Below are 20055 nucleotides of genomic sequence, written 5' to 3' on the forward strand. Positions count from 1 at the left end.
AACTATTACAACTATAACCTTCTTGCGTTCAAAAGCTTTAATTTTAGAATACTTTATAATTTGGCTGTATGATTCCAAACTAGGTGTATATAAAAAATTTGGTTCATTTTTACTTTTAAGTAATATAATAATAAATTTTTCTGGACTCAATATAATTGGGTGTATTAATTTTAGTTCTATGAATAAAATAATATCAATTAACCTTTCTAATTTAAAATCAAGATACAAACAACTGCTTACTATTTTTAATTCCATTTCTTGAATGTATTCAAATATAGCCATATTTTTACTATTTTCATTAACTGTTCCTATTTATGAGTTAAGTATATTTATAAATTTGTTAGTAGTGTTTTGTATGTCTTCGAAACTTTTCTTTATGTTTAAGTTTTGTTTATTTAAATTTTGAATAATTTTAATATTCGTCTTTCAAACTTGTTTTTATAAACTGCATTATTATTTATATCTGTTATCACCTTATTATAATATTCAGCATCCTCACTATCCATTGTAATATTCCTCTTCTGTTTCTATCTCCCTTCAAACTGGACTTAATTCCTAGCATATTATGTACTACATTTATTTGTTTTATCAAATTTTAAAAATGCGGTTTTTCAAAAAGAATTATCTCTTCACATTCGTGATAGGAATCTATGCAAGTTTTATCTACATGATCTACTTTACTTCTAAGCCAATTAATTTTATCTTCATAAGAAGTTAGATTTACGTTAATAATTATGGATATGTGACCGTCCACGCGATTCTGGTTTCCTGTACTTTCTTGAAATAGAAGAAACTATGTACTTTCTTTCCTATTAATATCCTCGATTTTAAGAGCGAATATAGCTAGAAAGAAGTTTGAATAAAATTAGTTTTCAATATATCTTTTGATTAAATTTTTTTTAAAATTTTTCTTGTTCTGCGATTTGTTCTTATAAAGAGATTACCTTCGGTAACTGTTACAATGGTATATGGGCCAGTAAAAGTGTTCTCTAACTTTTTTTTTTATGAAATTTTTCACAACTATCTATTGACCTACTTCATAATAAGGTGTATCTGTTATCTTTTTATCATAGATTAATTTTGATTTTTCTTACAAGCCGTTGCATTTTCTTTTATTTGCTTTTCAATGTTCTCTATGATATCTTTTATATTATTGACATATCCTCCTATAGTTACAAAATCTAAAGCGTCAATTCCACTCGGTCTATTTCCTTTCCTTCCAAAAAGTATTTCGTGTGGTGAAAAATCAGTAGAGGAATGAGTTGTTGTGTTATAACATAAACCTGCAAGCTTCATTGCTTCATCCCAATTTGATTTCTTAAAATCAACTGTATTCAAATATTCCTTCAACCTTCCATGAATTCTTTCTATTGACCCATTTGCTTGTGGGTGAGCCACACTAGTAGTAATATGTTTAATCTTAAAAATTATAGCTAAATCCTTCATTAGCTCATTACAAAACTCTGTTCCATTATCTGTTAATATTATTTTTGGAATACCAAAATAGGTAATCCATTTGTTAACAAACGCTTGAGTAACAGTTTTTGCGCTTTTATCTTTAAGTGGTGTAAAACGTACGTAACACTTCGTTCCATAATGTGTGTGACTAACTACTTAAAACACATTTTTTTTTTACCAAAATTCGTTTTTATTCATCAACATAGTCCCCTTTTAGGGGACTACAATCATTCCAACGCTTTTGCAATCTTTCGATACCGCCTTTGTAAAACGATTTTTCTTTGCCTTCAAAATAGGCGTTAGTTTCGGCGATTACTTCATCGTTTGATCCAAATCTCTTCCCACGGAGCATCTTTTTGAGGTCTGCAAAGAGCCAGTAATCGCTGGGGGCCAGATCTGGGGAATACGGTGGGTGCGGTAGCAATTCGTAGCTCAATTCGTTAAATTTTGCCATCGTTTTCATCGACTTGTGACACGGTGCATTGTCTTGGTGGAACAAACTTGTTTTCTTCGCCATATGAGGCCGTTTCTTTGCGATTTTGTCTTTCAACCGCTCCAATAACGCTATATAATAGTCGCTTTTGATGGTCTTTCCCTTCTGGAGATTTATTTATTTTATTTATTTAAAAATAGGCTATTTGTGCACCCCGACCTAAAAGATCTATTGTGCGCCTATAGGCCCAACTAGGACAATTTTAGACTATTTATAAATCTTATAATTGCAGTGGGCTTAATTTTACCTATTTGATTTGGGACCAGGATCCCGCTACCAAGGTAATCGAGTCTACGTCTTGCCACCGCTGGGCAGTTGCATAGAACATGTTCCGATGTTTCCTTCTCCTCATGACAGAGTCGACAGGAATCACTTTCTACCGCACCTATAATCTTCATGTGGTAATTAAGTCTACAGTGCCCTGTAAGAAGTTCAGTGTAGATTTTGATATCATTTCTGCTAAGGTTGATGATAGCATCAACTTTGATGTGTTCAGGATCAATGAATCTTTTTGACTGTCGCATGCCTGTTTTGGCTCTCCAGTGTTCAAGTAGAAGCTGTTTCTCCCGTTCACATAATAAGTTGTTTGTGAAGCTATTTGTTACCCCGCAGAAGGGCTCGGGCCCAATGAAAGGAGTACATGCACCCTTCTTTGCTAATATGTCTGCTATTTCATTGCCCTCATGCCCCTCGTGTCCCGGTACCCACATAAGAGTAACATAGTTCCTCGATGCTAGGGTGTTGAGAAGTTGAAAGCATTCCCAAACCAGCTTTGATTGGAATAAGGATTTTGCTAAAGATTTTAGAGCTGCTTGGCTGTCTGATAGAATGCATATGTTGGTACCTCGGGTGCCCCTACGTATGCATTCTCTTGCACAAAGCTCTAAGGCATGGACCTCTGCCTGAAAAATGGAAGCAGTTTTTCCCATTGCGATTGCTTTACGGAAGTTTGGTCCCATAACTCCTGCTCCTGCACTGCCATTATCCATTTTGGACCCATCAGTATACCATAATTGAGAGCCCTGCTTTAAGTTTATTTTATTATTTCTCCAAGTTGATCGGTCACTAATGACCACTTCGAATTCCCTGGAGAAAGCTAATTTTCTATTCATCTTGTCGAAGACCTTAAGGCACGAAGAATTCCAGATTTCATCTAGAATCTTTGCGTGTCCTGTCAGATTGCCCTCTTTAAGATTACCTAGATAAGGAAGCCTTAGTGCAGCACTGGTCGCAGTCCTTTTAACTGTAATGTGTAATGGGGTGAGTCCAGTGAGCATTGCTAGGGCTTCTGTGGGGCACGTTCTCATTGCTCCCGTTACGCTTAGACAGGCTGTTCGATGAATCTTATTGAGAGTCATCTTAGCCTTTGTCTGATTTACCTTTGGCCACCATGCCAAAGAAGCATAGGTGATCATCGGTACTATTACGGTCTTGTACGACCAAGCCATCATTTTTGGTCGCAGACCCCATGTTTTACCATACAGTCTTTGGCACGCATAAGTTGCTCTTAGAGCTTTGCCAGTTATATATGATAAATGGTTTTTCCAAGTAAGAGTTTTATCTAGAATTACTCCTAGATATTTCATTTCCTCAGAAAGTATTAAGTCAGTGTCCCCTAACTTTAAGGTCCCTAGACTCATCTTCCTTCTTCTGGTGAAGGGTACTACATTTGTTTTATTCGGATTAATCGAGAGTCCTTTCTCTTGACACCAATTTTGAGTGATATCAAGAGCTAGTTGCATACGATCGGATATGGTGGAGTCAAATTTGCCTCTAACCATGATGACTAGATCATCTGCAAAGCCCTGAACTTCATATCCGAGGTCACTAAGAGACTGTAGGAGTTCGTCAATGACCAATAGCCATAGGAGTGGCGAAAGAACGCCTCCTTGAGGACATCCTTTGGTTGACTTGACAGTTAATCTCTTCGTCCCCATTTCAAAGATTATCGTCCTATTTTTCAGCATATTGAGAATCCATGTTATGATCAGTCTATGTATTCCTTTCCTGACCATTCCTGCCTCAATTGATCTGAATGTTGCATTATCAAAAGCTCCTGTAATGTCAACCGATGTGCAGAGAGCTATTTCCTTGCCGTCTAAAGCCTTCTCGATTTTACTCGTCAGACTATGTATAGCGGTGTCGGTCGATTTGCCCGATTGATAAGCATACTGTTCAATATGTAGAGGTGAAGCTTTAATATAGACTTCCCTGATGTATTGATCTAGAATCTTCTCCATTGCTTTAAGCAGGAAAGAAGTAAGGCTAATGGGCCGAAAAGCTTTTGGCGTGTGGTCCGCCTTTTTGCCTGCTTTCGGTATGAAAGCTACCCTAGCCTTCGTCCAATGTTTAGGTATTACGCCTAATTCTAGACTTATCCTAAATAAGTTTGTTAATATCGGTGCTAATATATCAACGCCTTTCTGAAGAAGGCACGGTTGTATATTATCGATACCAGGTGATTTAAACGGGCTGAAAGTGGAAATGGCCCATTTAGTTTTATTGACTGTAAAGATTTTACGGGCCAGTGAAAGATCTCTTCGTGTAACCAATAAGAAACGAGTATCCTCGATGGTTTCCGTAGTCTCAGTATACATGGCGCAGCCTGGAAAATGAGTGTCCAGCAAAAGCTGTCCCGTTTCTTCCAGACTTACCGTAAAGCTTCCGTCAGCCTTCTTTAATGTAGAGAGGCTATTTGAGTGGTCTTTATTTAGAGATTTCTGGAGTCTCGCAGCCGCAGGAAGTGTTTCAATCTCCTCGCAGTGCCTCCTCCATGATTCCCTCTTTGATTTCCTCAATTCCCTATTGTAAGCCGTTAAGGCACACTTGTAAGATGCCCAGTCCCCATTGGACTTGGCTCTATTAAGGAGCTGGCGGGCTTTTTTGCGTAAAATATCTAGTTCCCTATTCCACCATGGGACGTTCCTAGAACGTTTCTTTTTGATAAGTTCGCAGCTATTTTCAAAAGCCCCTGTAATAATATTTTCTAGTTTGTTAACCTCAAGATTTAGTTCCTGACAATTAGTAATCCTATTCCCAAGACAACTAATGTTTTGTTCTAAATAGAAGTTATATAGAGACCAGTTGGTCTTCCTAACATTTCTTATTTCGAAAGTGTCTTCAACTTCCCCTTCCAAATCAAAGCGTATATATCTGTGATCTGATAAGGAGTTCTCCTCCAACACCCTCCAATTTGAAATGTTATTTGATATAAATGCGCTGGCTAAAGTGAGATCTAATACCTCTTCCCTTATCGCATTTACAAAAGTAGGTTCGTTACCTTTATTAACTACCATTAAATTGTTAGTTGTGATATAATCAAAAAGTGACTCACCTCGTGTATTGATGTCTGTGCTTCCCCATACTGTATGGTGTGCGTTGGCGTCGCAGCACATTACCCACTGTAGGTTTCGGATACGGCAGTATTCTGTAAGCTGCTGGAGCTCGAGAGACACCGCTTCCTCTGCGTCGCCAGGGAGGTACAGAGATGCAAAAACTATTATTCTCGTCCCCCTAGTACTAGGCACTTCTGCCTGTACCGCCACCAGATCACGCTGTATGAGCTCTGTAATTGGAAGAGATTTAATGGTTTTGTTAATCATTATCGCCGTTCTAGGACGATCAACATTATTATCATAGATTAACTTACACGTTTTTGTCTGTAGACCGTTTATGCGCCCCTTTGTGGCCCATGGTTCTTGGATGGCCACAAAATCCAGACAGTGTTGTTCCACCAGGGCACTGAGCCTGTATGAAGCTGCTATAGCCCGGTGGAGGTTGATTTGGAGGCAATGAAGTTGCCTCCAAGAGTTTTGCGGATGTGGCGGAGTCCGGGACATTATATCCCAGACTGGCCCTTGCGGACCTTGCCGCCCTTCGTACCGCGCAGCAATTCCGCGGCCTCCGGGTCTTTTCTTTCCCATTTCCTCAGACGACCAGAGAGAGCGGAAGGTTTTCGGCCCTGGGCACGGATTCTGCCCCCTCTCAAGGGTGGTCCCCCGGAATTGAGACCCGTTTTCGGCTTCTGATTGCTTGACTGAGCACAAGCCGCAGATGTTGTTGGTCGCTCATCTTCAACCACTTCCTTTGTTCTGTTTCCTTTATGTCTTGGTCTCAGCACGGCACTGCTAAGTCCATAGAAGACTTTATTGCCCAGCTTTCCGACCATTTCGGACGACATAGGATCCAGAGCAATCGCCATCTCGACGATGTCGCCCTTATTGAGCCTGTGGAGTACCCGCCAGTCCCTGACACGCATGCCCGAATTTTGGCACTCAATTTGTCCCAGAATACGGTCGCTTTGCCAGGAAGCTGAGCCTGGGAAGTAGCCAACATAGATTTCAGACTTTGGCACTTCTGCCTCGTCCACTACCTTCAGCTGGGCTCCTTCCCACGGCTTCAAGGCTGGGATTGTCTCTTTAGACCAAGTTACAGTCTCGTCGTCCAGACAGTTAATGGTAAACCATCCGGGCTTTAGACTGTAACCGGCGAAATGAGGCTTTACCCCAGGAGCTCGACAAGTTTCGTACATCTTGTCGAGGATGCATTTCTGCACCTTGCCAATTTCCTCATTGGACCAAATGCCCTCTGGGAAATTGTGCGGTAGTATACCGATCTTCTTAGAGCGAACAGTCTCTGCTAGGGTAGGCTTTGAACAATGGTCTTCGGAAGAAGTACTGTGTTCAGCCTGCCCCACAGATACCGTCGCCACCTCTTTACTGGGACCAGGTTTGCCCCCGTGTGAGGTCTCTACTTCCTTCATCCTACTGAAAATCGGCAAAGCAGTTGCAGGCACTGTTGATTTATTATCAACTTTCTTGCCCTGTAGTGCAATCCGCTTTGTCGGTTTTGAGCTTGATGTTGGTGTAGAGCTGTCCGATCGGGATCTTTTTGGTGTTGCCTGCCCTTCGTTAGTCGCAGTGGCCGGCTTTACTGCCAAGGACCTTGCTGTTTCCAGCGGGATGCCCTTGGCAAGTAAAGCCTTCAACCTTTTGCGTCCAGCGCCGGATAGCTTCACCCTCGTTTGAGTCTTTTTAGTTAGACCAGGCTCCAGAAGATCTCTCTCCTGTTCCGAAGAGATAGACATCCCAGCCGACTCTTGGCTAAGTGGAATGTCCATTTCCTCCGGCTTGTCGGGTAGAGGACCAGGTGCCCTCTCCAACAAGTCGTGGTCCATTTGTTCACTGACGATGGTACCAGGTGCCCCCTCGTTCAGTGATAAGTTTTGGCTGTGTAAAGCCATATTTTGCACATTTAAAGGTGTGCAGTCCATAGAATTGAAAATGTTATTAGGTTCCATACAAAGTAAGTTTAAATAAACCGTGCAGGTTGGTCACCCATGAGCGCCCCCATGGGAAGGACAAATTGAAACCGTAGGTTTGTCAGACCTGGTACGGAGTTCGCTATTAAGCTTGACTCTACCCTGTCAAGCAAGTTCACCAGCATAGCTGTTCCACTGTGAGTTTAGGGGGTTTGTTTGGGGCAATAGGTATGTTCATATTCCAGTCTATCAAGACCTAGCCTTGGGAGCCTAGAATATGTACAGACCCTGCCCTAGGGAGTTTTCCTTCTCCCCCGCCCGACTATCGGCGACCCACAAACAGCAGAGACATGACCGTACTGAAGGCGAGTCATTGGTCTGATAGATAGCCGCACTTTCCTATAGGACTGACCAATTAGCAAGTGTCCATTAAAGTCCACTAGCTAGCCTCAACGACTGATCAGGAATCGTAGATACCTACTTTCAACCTGTGCGTTGGCGGCAGTTCTTAGTTTGTGTGCTGAATCATGTCACATGAAAAATCATCATGTCATGACTTCCATATGACATGCTTCAGTCCACAATAAGCCCCTACACCACGACAAGGTGACTACCTAGCAAGGGAAAAACTTCTGGAGACTTCTGGAGATAGTCGATGAATATTATTCCATGCGCATCCCAAAATACAGACGACGCCATAACCTTGCCAGCCAAATGCTGCGTCTTTGGTCGCTTTGGGCGGCTTTCACCGGCTACATCTCGCTCAGCAGACTGCCCATTTGACTCTGGAGTGAAATGGTGGATCCATGTTTCATTCATCGTGATGTACCGACGCAAAAACTCCGAGTTATTGCGCGTAAACATGTCCAAACAGCTCTTTGAATCATCGATTCGTTGTTGTTTTTGCTCCGGTGTGAGCAAACGCGGCACACATTTGGAAAACACCTTTTTCATACCCAAATGTTCGTGTATTATGGTGTGTACACTACCTGCTGATATCTGTAGAATGTCAGCAATCTCCCTCACTTTCACTTTACGGTCGGACATAATGATTTTCAGTGTTTTTTAACGTTTTCCGGAATAACATAACAGCGTCATTTGGCCGTCCAGTAGATGGAATGTCATCGGTCACTTAAAGCACTGTAACTTGTAAACAAATGGTCGGATTAACATATGATTTTGACAATAAGCCTAAAAAGGTTGCCACTTTCGAAAAAAATATTTATTTAGTATTAGTGTCGCCATCTATGTGTCAGTCACACACATTATTGAAAGAAGTGTTATATACAGTCAGAGTCATAAGTCTACAAGCAGTCACTACAAAAAACTTTGTTTGAAAATATTTTTCAAAAAAATATTATTTATATTATTGTTTTTTTATAACATTCAATGCACAATGTTTTTGCGAAGTTTCGTTGCATTTCTGCAAAAAACAGTTGAGATAACGGTACTTTTATCATAAAGGGTAGCAAAATAAGCGATTAAAAGTCTACAAACACTTAGTATATGGCAAAGTTTTAGTGTAAAATTTCTGATTTTTTATGCAATTTAGTAACTAGTTGGGTAACCGTAATGCTTAAAAACTTGCACTAGACGGTTTTTCATCGAAACTTCACCCCATTCCTTTAGGATTATGTGTTTCAGATGCTGTTTGGTCGAAATTGAATATTTACAAGTTTATCTTTTCAAAAATTCCCATAAATGTTCAATTGGATTTAAAATCGATGATTGTGGCTGCATATTCAGCAGTTTTGGAGCGTTATATAGCAACCAAAGGCGCACAATTTATGCTGTATGTTTAGGATCATTGTCCTGTTGAAAGTAAAATCCATCTGTTAGTCCCAATTTGGCAGCACTTGATCGCATATAACTCTTCAAAATGTTTAGATAAATATCTCTATTCATTGTTGTTTCCACAAACTCAACATTTCCCGTACCATTAGCTGCCATACAACCCCAGAGCACCAGTGCACCACCTCCATGTTTTACAGTTGGGAAAACATTTTGTTTATTGTATGCTTCACCTCGCTTACTCTATACTAATTTACATCATTGAATGCTAGAAACACAGAACTTGGATTCGTCGGAGTAAAGCACGTTATTTTAAAACTTCTCCGGCATATCTACATATTTATTTTAAAAAGCAATGCGCTTGTTTCGATTAATTAAAGATATGTAAGGCTTCCGTATTGCTATTTTACCATGAAAACCGGCCCATTTCAAAATTCTACGTGCAGTAACCACGAAAATATTTTTTGCAAATCTTTCCTGTATATTACTTACAATTTCCTATGCATCAAACGTGGATTTTTCTTGACTGAATTTAATATTAAGCGGATTTTACGGTGAGTGAGTTTCGATAGAACGCGTCTTTACGTGATAATTCCGGTATTTTTCCAATTTCTGATCACGGTATGGACTGAACAGTGCGATCTTCCAAACAAATGTCCAATTTTCCAGTTCGACTTCTCTTCCTCCCAAAATTTTATGACGATTTTTCTTTCTACGACGCTTATTTCTTTCCGGTGAGATACTATTGTAAATATTTGTAGTAAATATTTTAAGCAGAATACAATTTTTTGCAGTTTTATAATTAATTACCACAAACAGAATAAGACGCAATCCAAATTTTTATAAATTATCATTTAACTCGCCTTAGAACTGCAGAAATACCAAGTGCTTGTAGACTTTTGATCGCTTGTTTTGCTGCTCTTTATGATAAAAGTACAGTTATCTCGGCTGTTTTTTGTTATAAAAAAACAATAAAATATGTTTCCAATAAATTTATTTTTTTGAAAAATATTCTCAAAGTTTTTTGTAGTGCCTGCTTGTAGACTTATGAGTCGTACTGTATGTGAACGTAAAAGCTGTCTTATGTTGTGTCCGTTTTCAGGTGTAAAGTATTTATTTGTGAAATGAATTATATACGACAGGTCACCAACTCTATATATATAAAACACTAAATTTTAAGATTATAATTTATATTTCTGTAAGTGTCGAATATTATTGCTAATCATAAATATAATTACGAATACCAAAACAAAAACACGAAGTACCAAGTTGTTAAAAAATTAGCAATTTGCACATAACGAATATACGAGGGCGGTTTGATAAGTCAGTGACTTTTTGAATTTCCCGCGTAGTTACTCCAAATGCAACAGTGCTGCCGTCAGCTGTAATCTACCAGTGGGCAACTTTCTGATTTCTTATGAGCAAGCTAAGTTGTTCAGTTGGTGTTTGATAGTCGTTTAAAGCAGATAACCTCGTAAATTTTTACGAAAATGGAAAAAAGTGAATTTCGTGTGCTGATTAAGCATTACTTTTTACGTAAAAAATTCATCACTGAAACTAAGGAAAGACTTGATAAATACTACGGGGACTCGGCACCATCAATTTCAATGGTTAAGAAGTGGTTTACAGAGTTCCGTTGTGGTCGTACCAGCAGTAGTGACGCCAAACGTTCAGGTCGCCCAAAAGAAGTGATCACGCCGGAAATCGTCGGTAAAATCCATGAAATGATATTGGATGATCGGAGAATGAAAGTGCGTAAGTTGGCTCATGCTGTAGGTATCTCAACTTAACGGGAACATCATATTTTACACAAATATTTGAACATGAAAAAACTCTCCGCGAGATGGGTGCAGCGATTGCTCACACTCGACCATAAGCGCAGTCGTGTGATCACTTGAAAAGAGTGTTTAGCGATGTTCAGCCGTAATCCGAACAAATCTTTGCGACTTTTTGTTACTGTGGACGAAACATGGATCCATCACAACACGCCAGAGACCAAGGAACAATCGAATCAGTGGGTTGCTAGGGGTGAACGTGGACCAAAGAAGGCCAAATAGAGTCTGTCAGCCAATAAGGTCATGGCCACAGTTTTTTGGAATGCAAGTGGTGTCATTCACATCGATTACCTCGAGAAAGGTAAAACGATCACCAGCGAGTATTATTCAAAGCTTTTGAACAGATTCGACGATAATTTGAAGCAAAAACGGCCGCATTTGGCGAAGAAGAAAGTGCTGTTCCATCAAGACAATGCACGTGTGCACATTTGTCTAGTCACGATGGCCAAAATCCACGAATTGGAATACGAACTGCTACCCCATCCATCATATTCTCCAGATTTAGCCCCCTGCGAACTATTTTCTGTTTCCAAACCAAATGAAATAGGCGGTAAGAGATTTGAGTCGAATGAAGAATTCATTACCGAAACAAACGCGTATTTTGAGAGCTTTGAGAAAACCTATTATTTGGAGGGAATAAGAAACTTAGAAAAACGCTGGACTAAATGTATCGAACTAAAAGGTGATTATGTAGAAAAATAAAATTTTTATTTGCCGAAAAAATTTGTTTTATTCAAAAAGTCACTGACTTATCAAACCGCCTTCGTAAATAACTAATTCTTCACCTGTTAATTCAAGGCTACTCCCTTCTACATATTGTGTCTCTACCTCATACCTTTCACCTACCGCGTTTTGTGATGCTTCCCACATATATTTTGGTGCAAACCCCTTGCATGTTACTATCATCCTTGTCTGTCTTCTTCTTTGTTTTCATTTATTAACTCATTTTGTAGTTGTCCGTACTTCTATATCTATTTCTATTTATTTGCGTACACAAATGTAGTTTCGTTGTTATTTTTTTATTTATTACTTCTGGTATGTACAATTTTTATGGTTTGCGCCACGTTTTTAATTCATTTTTCTGTTCTGTGTTCATTTCATTTCTTTGTGAACGGGTAAGAACTACCATATTACTATTCCCTTTCTGTTCTCTTCTTTTTTGTTTACATCTAAGGCTGCGTTTACATTGAATGCAAATTTTGTCTTGCGTTTCCTGATGCGAACACATCGCATGTTGCGGTTACATTGCTTGCGAATTGACAGTTCTGTTGTGTTTGTTTTAAAATCAAATTGGATAGTGAAGATGAAATATTTTTTTTTGTTATTTCCGTTGGTTTATTTTTTGAATCTTTCTAAATAAAAATTGACAATAATTTTGCGAATCTTAAAAAACTAACATGTATGCTATTGAGCTGGGGTATTCATATTTCTGAATGAATTTCTTTTAAGGCGATTTAGTGCATTTGCAGAAGATAAATGTCGACCATAAAGATTTGGATGCGATTTGAGTCTCTTCCGGAATTTAGGTGTATATTAAAGAATAACTTTTTCAATACTTGGTAGATTTAGATTTTTGTGAAGATTATTGTTTTTGACATACCAGGGAGCGCACGAAACTTGTCGGAGAATTTTATTTTGTACTCTCTGTATTTTTTATATGTTTATGTTACACGCTGAACACCACTGTATATACCATAAGTCAAATTGGCTTTAATATTGATTTGTAAATTAACAATTTGTTATCGAGACTGAGTTTAGAATTGTAAGATGAAATATATTTAGCGGAAAATTCGTTATCAAGTTATTTATTAATTTTAAATAACAAATGATAAATTTGGGTGCATGATTTTTATTCTTCAAGGTATAAAAATGGAGAGTTTGTCTATTCCTCAAACAAAGAAATAAAAAATCACAATCAATTTCCTAAAAATAGTATATGATTTAAAATTTATTTCCATTTGTAAATCACGTGAAAACAACACACACCTTTCAATTTCACTATTTACATCTTCGACTTTGCACGAACGCATGAATATCAAACAAAATATTTTGTTTTATCAAATTTTCGCGTGAGAAAGGCAATACGTCGTGCGAATTGTTCTCAGCAACTGTAACCGCAGCCTAATGTATGTATAAATATTGATAATTAGAGTATTATAAACACACACACTCAGGCTACTGAGTTGCCTTTTTGCTTCAAAGAACCACTGATGAAGAGTATGTAGCAATATTCAAAACAACTGTTGGCCACGAAAAAAAAAACAATTAATTAAAATATTTTTTATTGTAATTCACTACTATTCGGAAACCTAATTTGTATTTAGTTCTTAATTATTGGCTGGTTTTTGTTTATTAGAATTAATTATACCAATTTATTGTATTGCTTTTATTTTACTGAATATGGTAAAACCTTTAAATGACTGGAGCAGTTTTTAAAATACTTATGTTTGCTTTGTTAGTTATGCAAAATATATAATTGAATTTATTATGTAAATGAATCAGACTACATTATTCTCTTCTCATAGTATTGTATTTTTTTAAAGTTCAAAAAACAAAAAAAAAAAATAAAAATTTACTTTTTATCAATATAGATGCGAATAGCACATAGAGCCTGCTTGGTTTCAGGATTTAACGACTATGCTCTTAGATTACAGTTTGTGCAGGCGCGGCTCCAAGCAATATCTGTTCTAATATATTCAAACGCTCTTTACGATAATGTGGATAAGATTCTTTATCCTGGATTTGGAGAAGAACTTTGTGAACTTATTGACAAAGAGGATGTTAAGCTGGTAGAAATAAGAGCGGCTGTACTCAGAACGCTTACATCAATATTACATTTTGATCGCAATCCGAACGTACCAAGGTAATATATAATCTCTAATATAAATATATATATATGATTATAACACGTATTAATCTATATTTTGTTTTCGCAGACCTGGAACAAGACTTCCCAAAATTATACAATATACTGGTGCTGAGCAACAAGGTGGTATACTTCCTTCGCTTGTTCGTGATTGTATTTTTAGCTTAACGGAAAATGGATCTTCCGAGAAATATCCTTTGATTCTTGCGACTTCTTTGTTTAGTTTATTATATCATTTAGCTAGTTATGAAACAGGTGGCCAATCGTTGATTAAAAGCGGAATGATGCAGATTCTTTTACATGTTATAGGATGGATTGGAGATGATATAGAACATATAACATTTGTCACACGAGCTGTTCGTGTTGTAGACTTAATTACAAATATTGACATCGTTAAGTTTCATCAATGTAATGGGTTAAACATATTTATTGATAGATTGGACAAAGAAGTAAAAATTTGCAAGGATGTGATTGCTAAATGTCATAACGCGTGTGAAAGTAATATACTAAAATCAACTAGTTTATCGATGAAGTCAAATTTATTTATCGAACACGAAGAAAATAAATTAGACGGTAAGATATTGCAACATTAAAAAACATAAAATATGGAAAAATCAAATCAATTATTTACTTGTTGATTTGATAAATTTATTTTAGATATATAGCTGTGTTTTTAATTAATGAGAATGCTACCAAACAATGAGCAAAAATAATTTTTTATATATATATTCAATTAAATTGATAAAAATTATTTTACAATTAAATATTTTAAATGTTATAATCTTCAGTTTTAAGATTATTTTTTAATAATTAAATGTTTTAATGACCAAAAGAAATTTTTTTAAAAATAATTATTTCACGGGCTAATTGGTCAGTTATTAAATCATGATATTTTTAAAAAAAAAAAAAAATTTTATTATTTAGTTTTATGAGATTTTTATTGTCCAATATTTCGACTATAATCTATAGTCATCATCGGGGAACTATACATATAAATACATTAGGGGTATTCAAGCAACTGATTAGTTGCTTAGTAGTTGATTACAACAAAAATTTGCACACAAGAATGAAACTAAGCAGAGAATCACCGAAATAGATTCTCAGATTAGTACAAATTTGATTAATAGTGCTGCCAGTCCCAAGTGTCGTAATAATAACTTAAAATGAACTTTTGTATAGAAATTTGTTAGCTATCTCTCTTAGCTGTTTGAATTGTGTGTAAACAATTTTCACTGTTAACGTACGTTTCGCTTTTGCTGTTGATGCGAGTGCGAACTAATCAGATTACGCATTTTGGGTCGTTCAAGCAACTGATTAATATCAAAATGCTAAATTTTTTTTATATGAAGTTTTTGAATCAACTAAGCAACTAATCAGTTGCCTGAATACCCCTATTGTAATTAATATTAAGGTATACATTACATAGAAACAATAAAAAATTACATTTACATTGAAACATGAAACATACATATGTATTTGGAAAATATACAATACTTTGACTATAAGAATCATAAAAACACCATATATATAAGAAAAATATATTTATCCTCTTCCGGATTTGTCGAAGGTGTTTTTATACACCTGAGCACAGTGTTGTATGTCACTTTTGAAATTTAGTCTGGTGTCACTTGGAGTTTGAAGGATGTATAACATCTCTAAGAAAAAGCGTTTTTGTGGATGTTTTTCTTGGTGTAACACCTTTATGTTATCAACGTCTGGCTCATATTTTGATGTAATGTAAAACGGCCAGTGCCGTTTTTGAGTCAATATTATTTTTATATTTGCCACTGTGTTTATGTCCGGATATACGGGTCTTTAACTTGTTTTTTGTTGTACCAACATATACTTGGTTGCATATGTTGGATCCATCACCTTTACATCTAATTTGATAATTCACATTGTGTCTATCCAAAGTATCTATTTTAGATTTGGTGTTCGAAAACATCGTCTTCATCGTGCCATGAGTCTTATATGTAATTTTATATTTTTCTTTGTCATATATTGTGGAAGTTGTAATTTGATTGGAGAGTTTTGGGACATATACCATACTTTTATAAATTTGAGTATTCTGGTTTACTTTTTGATTTCTATGTATTACTGGGTTAGATAAATCATTTTTGTTCAAAACCATTTTGATGTTATTTCTTACCTCCTTTTTTTTTATAAAAATATCATTATTTAATAACTGACCAATTAGCCCGTGAAATAATTATTTTTAAAAGAATATTTTTTGTAAGATATTTTTGCTAAAAAAAAAAATTTTAAATTATTTCCAATTTATGGCGCTAAAAAAAAATGGGTGTCGATTTACTTGTGTTAATCAAACAAAACACTATATTAATTAATAAAAAGTAGTAATAAAACAAATTTTTTAGTTAGAATATTTAGTATTAATATATGTGGAAAAAGTGCAAGAAAATGCGGTGAGAATATAATAAAAAAAATCTTACAAGCAGTTTAATTATGTCGAATGATCTGACGAGATAGTTACTTATACTGCAATAGAATAATTTTAGGTCAAACGTTAAGAAAATCGAGTATTAAAGATCGATAAATGTCATTTTTTTCCTCTCTCAGAAATAATTACTAAGAATCTGTGCCTTGCAGTAAGTTAAGTAACTATACATAAACGCCTAAATTTTGTCTTAGAACATGTGGTGTAGTCAATGGAAAAATTTATAAAATTTTGTGATCAAATCACAGCAGGGTAAAATTGTTTTGTTTTATAGAGCGTACTCTAAACAAATACCAAACATGGTGTTATGAAAGTGATTGTTACCGGCTGTGCATTGAAAAATTGAGAAAAGTGATGTTTTTATATGCCGACATGACATTAAATGAATTGACCAACAGAATTGACACAAATTGTGTTAGTAGATTTGCAATTTAATGGATTCGGATTAGTGGAAATGGATTTTTATAGTTGCTAGCTTAATGTTCTAACATAAATCTCATAGGAAACCATGTCCAATGGTTATATCATATCATTTTTTTTGTATAAGACTAATATCCTTATTATTTTAAACACCAAATAAATTTTTTCTTAGTAAACATATCTTACAAGAAGAGTAACTGAATATTATAATATTGCTAATTTTTTTATCAATTAAATTGAATTTTTCTAAATAAACTAAATTCTTTTTGGTTTATTCTTGTGTCCGTACTTCTACTAACTTGAACGTAGCTGTATATTTGCATTGTTTTCTTAGACTTAAGCTCTAGTTATTATTAATATTATTATTATTATTTTTATTTTTTTTTTTTATTTAATTCTCCGTAATGGGTTTTTTGGTAAGTTTTGGTGGCCTAAGCCAGTACAAAATATAACACATAATCTATATATTTATTCAAACTATTTTCAAATTAATTAATATTTAAAAATTTGCGAGTAATATAACAGGAATCAATTATAACACTTTTCTGGATGTCATCAATAATTCGCTGGTTTAATTCAAGTCTTCGAATATGCGACAATAAACTTTTTGGCGTTACACCTTCAGCACTAATTATAATTGGAAGAATTTCAATTTTGTTTAGGTTCCAATTACGTTTTGTTTCCACAGTTAATTCTGCATATCGACTACATTTCCAAAATAAGTCCGATCCATGTTTTTGGTCATTGGTATTGCAACATCAATGAAGAATCCTTCTCGACGTCTTTTATCAACAATAGTTATATCTGGTCTATTGTTCAACCTCGTGTGATCGGAATAAATAGTTCGATCATAATAAATTTTTACGTCTGGATTACCATATACTCCTTGTGGTGTATACTTATAGTATGGAACATTTTCTCTATCAATAAGTCTATATTTATTGCATATTTGCTTATGTAGAATATTAACCACGTTATTGTGTCTCTTTGTGTATTCTGTTTGTGCTAAGCATGTACATCCTGTCAGTATGTAATCTACAGTTTCCGTTTGTTCTCCACATTGCCGACATTTATCACTAATTAGCGAAGGGTCTGACATTATAAATTTGCAGTAATTTCTTGTCGGAATTACTTGGTCCTGTATTGCAATCATGAATGCCTCAGTTTCAGCAAATAGTGTTCCACATGTAAGCCATTTTTGCGACATAATTTTATCGACATTGTCGGCGTTAGTGGATCTATAATATCTTCCATGTAGCGGTTTGATTACCCAAGCTTGCTCTTTACACTGCCGATCTTGTGCTTTTCTTTCAAAAGTTCCTTCCAAATTTAATGGTGTGTAATGCTTGTCTGCTTCGGTTAAAATTTTAAACAAGATATCATTTTCTGCATTCTTTAAAAAATATTTTCTCTCATTGATATAATTTGATTGTCATGTAGTTCTTGCAGATCAATAAGGCCTCTACCTCCTTCCTTTCTAGGCATAGTCATTCGCTCACAACATGACTTTGGATGGTGGAATTTGTATTCTGTGAGCATAGTTCGTATTTTTCGCTGCATCGCTTAAATTTCAGTCGTTGTCCATTGTATTATTCCGAAACAATAAGTCAGAATGGGAATAGCAAAAGTATTGATGGCTTTTATCAAACATTTACCCTGCAGATTTGTCTTGGCTATCTTGTGAATACGTCCTTTAAATTCACTATATACTTTATCTTTTACAGCTTTGTGTGCTATTCTTCTGCTTTGAGATACACCAAGATATTTGTACAGTTCGTTTTTTTTCATGTCTTTAATAATCGATTCGTTTTGCTCAAAATGTTCGAATTTAATGATTTTTCCACGAACAATGCTGATTTTTCTGCATTTTTCAATGCCAAACTTCATTCTAATGTCATTACTAAAGTCCTCGACTATTTTAATAAGCTTATCTAAGGTTTCTCGCCTCAAGGCATATATCTTTAAATCATCCATATACATGAGATGATTTATTTTACATTCTTGAGAATTACTTTTAATTTTAAAGCCATACTTTGCGTTCCTTAAGAGATTACTTAGCGGATTGAGCGCCATACAAAACCACAAGGCTGACAGGCAGTCACTTTGAAAAATTCCTTGTCGAATGCTTATTTCATCTGTTCGTATGACTCCATTTTGAGCGAACATTTCTATGTTTGTTCGCCATCTCGTCATGTTGTGTTCAAGAAAATTAACAATAGTTGAATGAATACCGTTGAAAGCCTTCATGTAATCAATAAAACACATGTGCAGGTTTCTATTTTACTTAGCTGCTTGTTCCAATATTATTTGGTCAATTATTAGTTGTTCTTTACATCCTTTTGCATGTTTTTTGCATCCCTTCCGTTCTACGCACATAATATCGTTTTGTGTAAGGTATTTATTTATAAGATCGCTAATATAAGCAGTCAGTATCTTATATATTGTTGGGAGACAAGTAATTGGACGGTCATTTGCTGGGTTTCCTTTAAATCCATTATTCTTCGCCATTATATATGTTTTTCCTTTCGTAAAAATGATTGGAAATGAGCTGAATATATCTCAAATTGTTGCTGAAAATCACTTTCTATATCTGTGATTGGTTACCCACTATTTCTGGTTGTTGTATCACATATTCGGCTTCTTGGGTTTGGTAATTTGCTTCCAAATTTATGTCATCACTTGGTGTTGCATCAAATTCTTGAGTTTGGGGGTGGTTTGCTATTAAGGACTCTTTAATGAGGTTACGTCTAATCTCTGGGATAAGATTATTTCTGTGAATTGTACGAATCTAGTCCGTTGATCTGATACATCGTAGTCGGGATGTTGTTCTACGAAAATTGTGCGAAGTTGTGTTCGATATCCTGTGAAATTTGTTTCCTGGTGGGTTACAATGTAGTATGCGCAAAGGAGATTTTCGTTTATTTCGTTTATCCATTTCCTGCGCTGTCGTGGTCTGCCAGATGTAGTGAGAGCTACGTCGGTGTGTGCATGCTGTTCAATTACAGATCAATAGTTGATATTTCTTGTGTTCTGTGACTCACATAACATTTGACCCAGGTACTAATCCAAATGCGCGGAAGAGGTGATGCGATCCCGACGCGGTGGGGTTATCCGATGTTCCCGGGTTATTTGTTTGATTTGTGCTTTCCATTTTGGTTTTTCCATTTTATATCTTCTGGCAGGTTTGTTTTCTGGGCCGCTAAGATTTTCACTAAGATTTTGATTACAATCCAATGTTGTTGACGCCGTCTTACTGTCAGCCATGTTAAATCGTTTTATTATCTTCATTGCATACGATTCTTGATGAATATGAACTGAACCATCAATTAACCTCCTAATTTGAAGACCAAGGTAACATTTCGCTTCGAACACTTTAACTTTAAAATGCTTCTGTAAATAGGAAATTATTGAATCAATTTCTTCTGCATTGTTCGTGACTATTATTCCATCATCGACGTAAAGAGCTAAAACGGTCAT

General features: G+C 35.8%; 1 protein-coding gene across 1 annotated transcript in view; it reads left to right on the top strand.

The window, feature by feature from the left end:
• Nucleotides 1-10609: 10609 nt before the first annotated feature.
• The window catches only part of LOC119664073 (E3 ubiquitin-protein ligase HUWE1), a 99772-nt gene continuing 90326 nt past the window's right edge, over nucleotides 10610-20055 (top strand). Inside the window, exons 1-3 of the mRNA XM_038073635.1 lie at nucleotides 10610-10774; nucleotides 13429-13700; nucleotides 13774-14276. Coding sequence (XP_037929563.1) covers nucleotides 10610-10774; nucleotides 13429-13700; nucleotides 13774-14276 — 940 coding nt within the window. The remainder of the gene's footprint in view (nucleotides 10775-13428; nucleotides 13701-13773; nucleotides 14277-20055) is intronic.

This window comes from Teleopsis dalmanni, chromosome 1 (assembly GCF_002237135.1).
Source record: "Teleopsis dalmanni isolate 2A chromosome 1, ASM223713v2, whole genome shotgun sequence".
Classification (NCBI taxonomy): domain Eukaryota; kingdom Metazoa; phylum Arthropoda; class Insecta; order Diptera; family Diopsidae; genus Teleopsis; species Teleopsis dalmanni.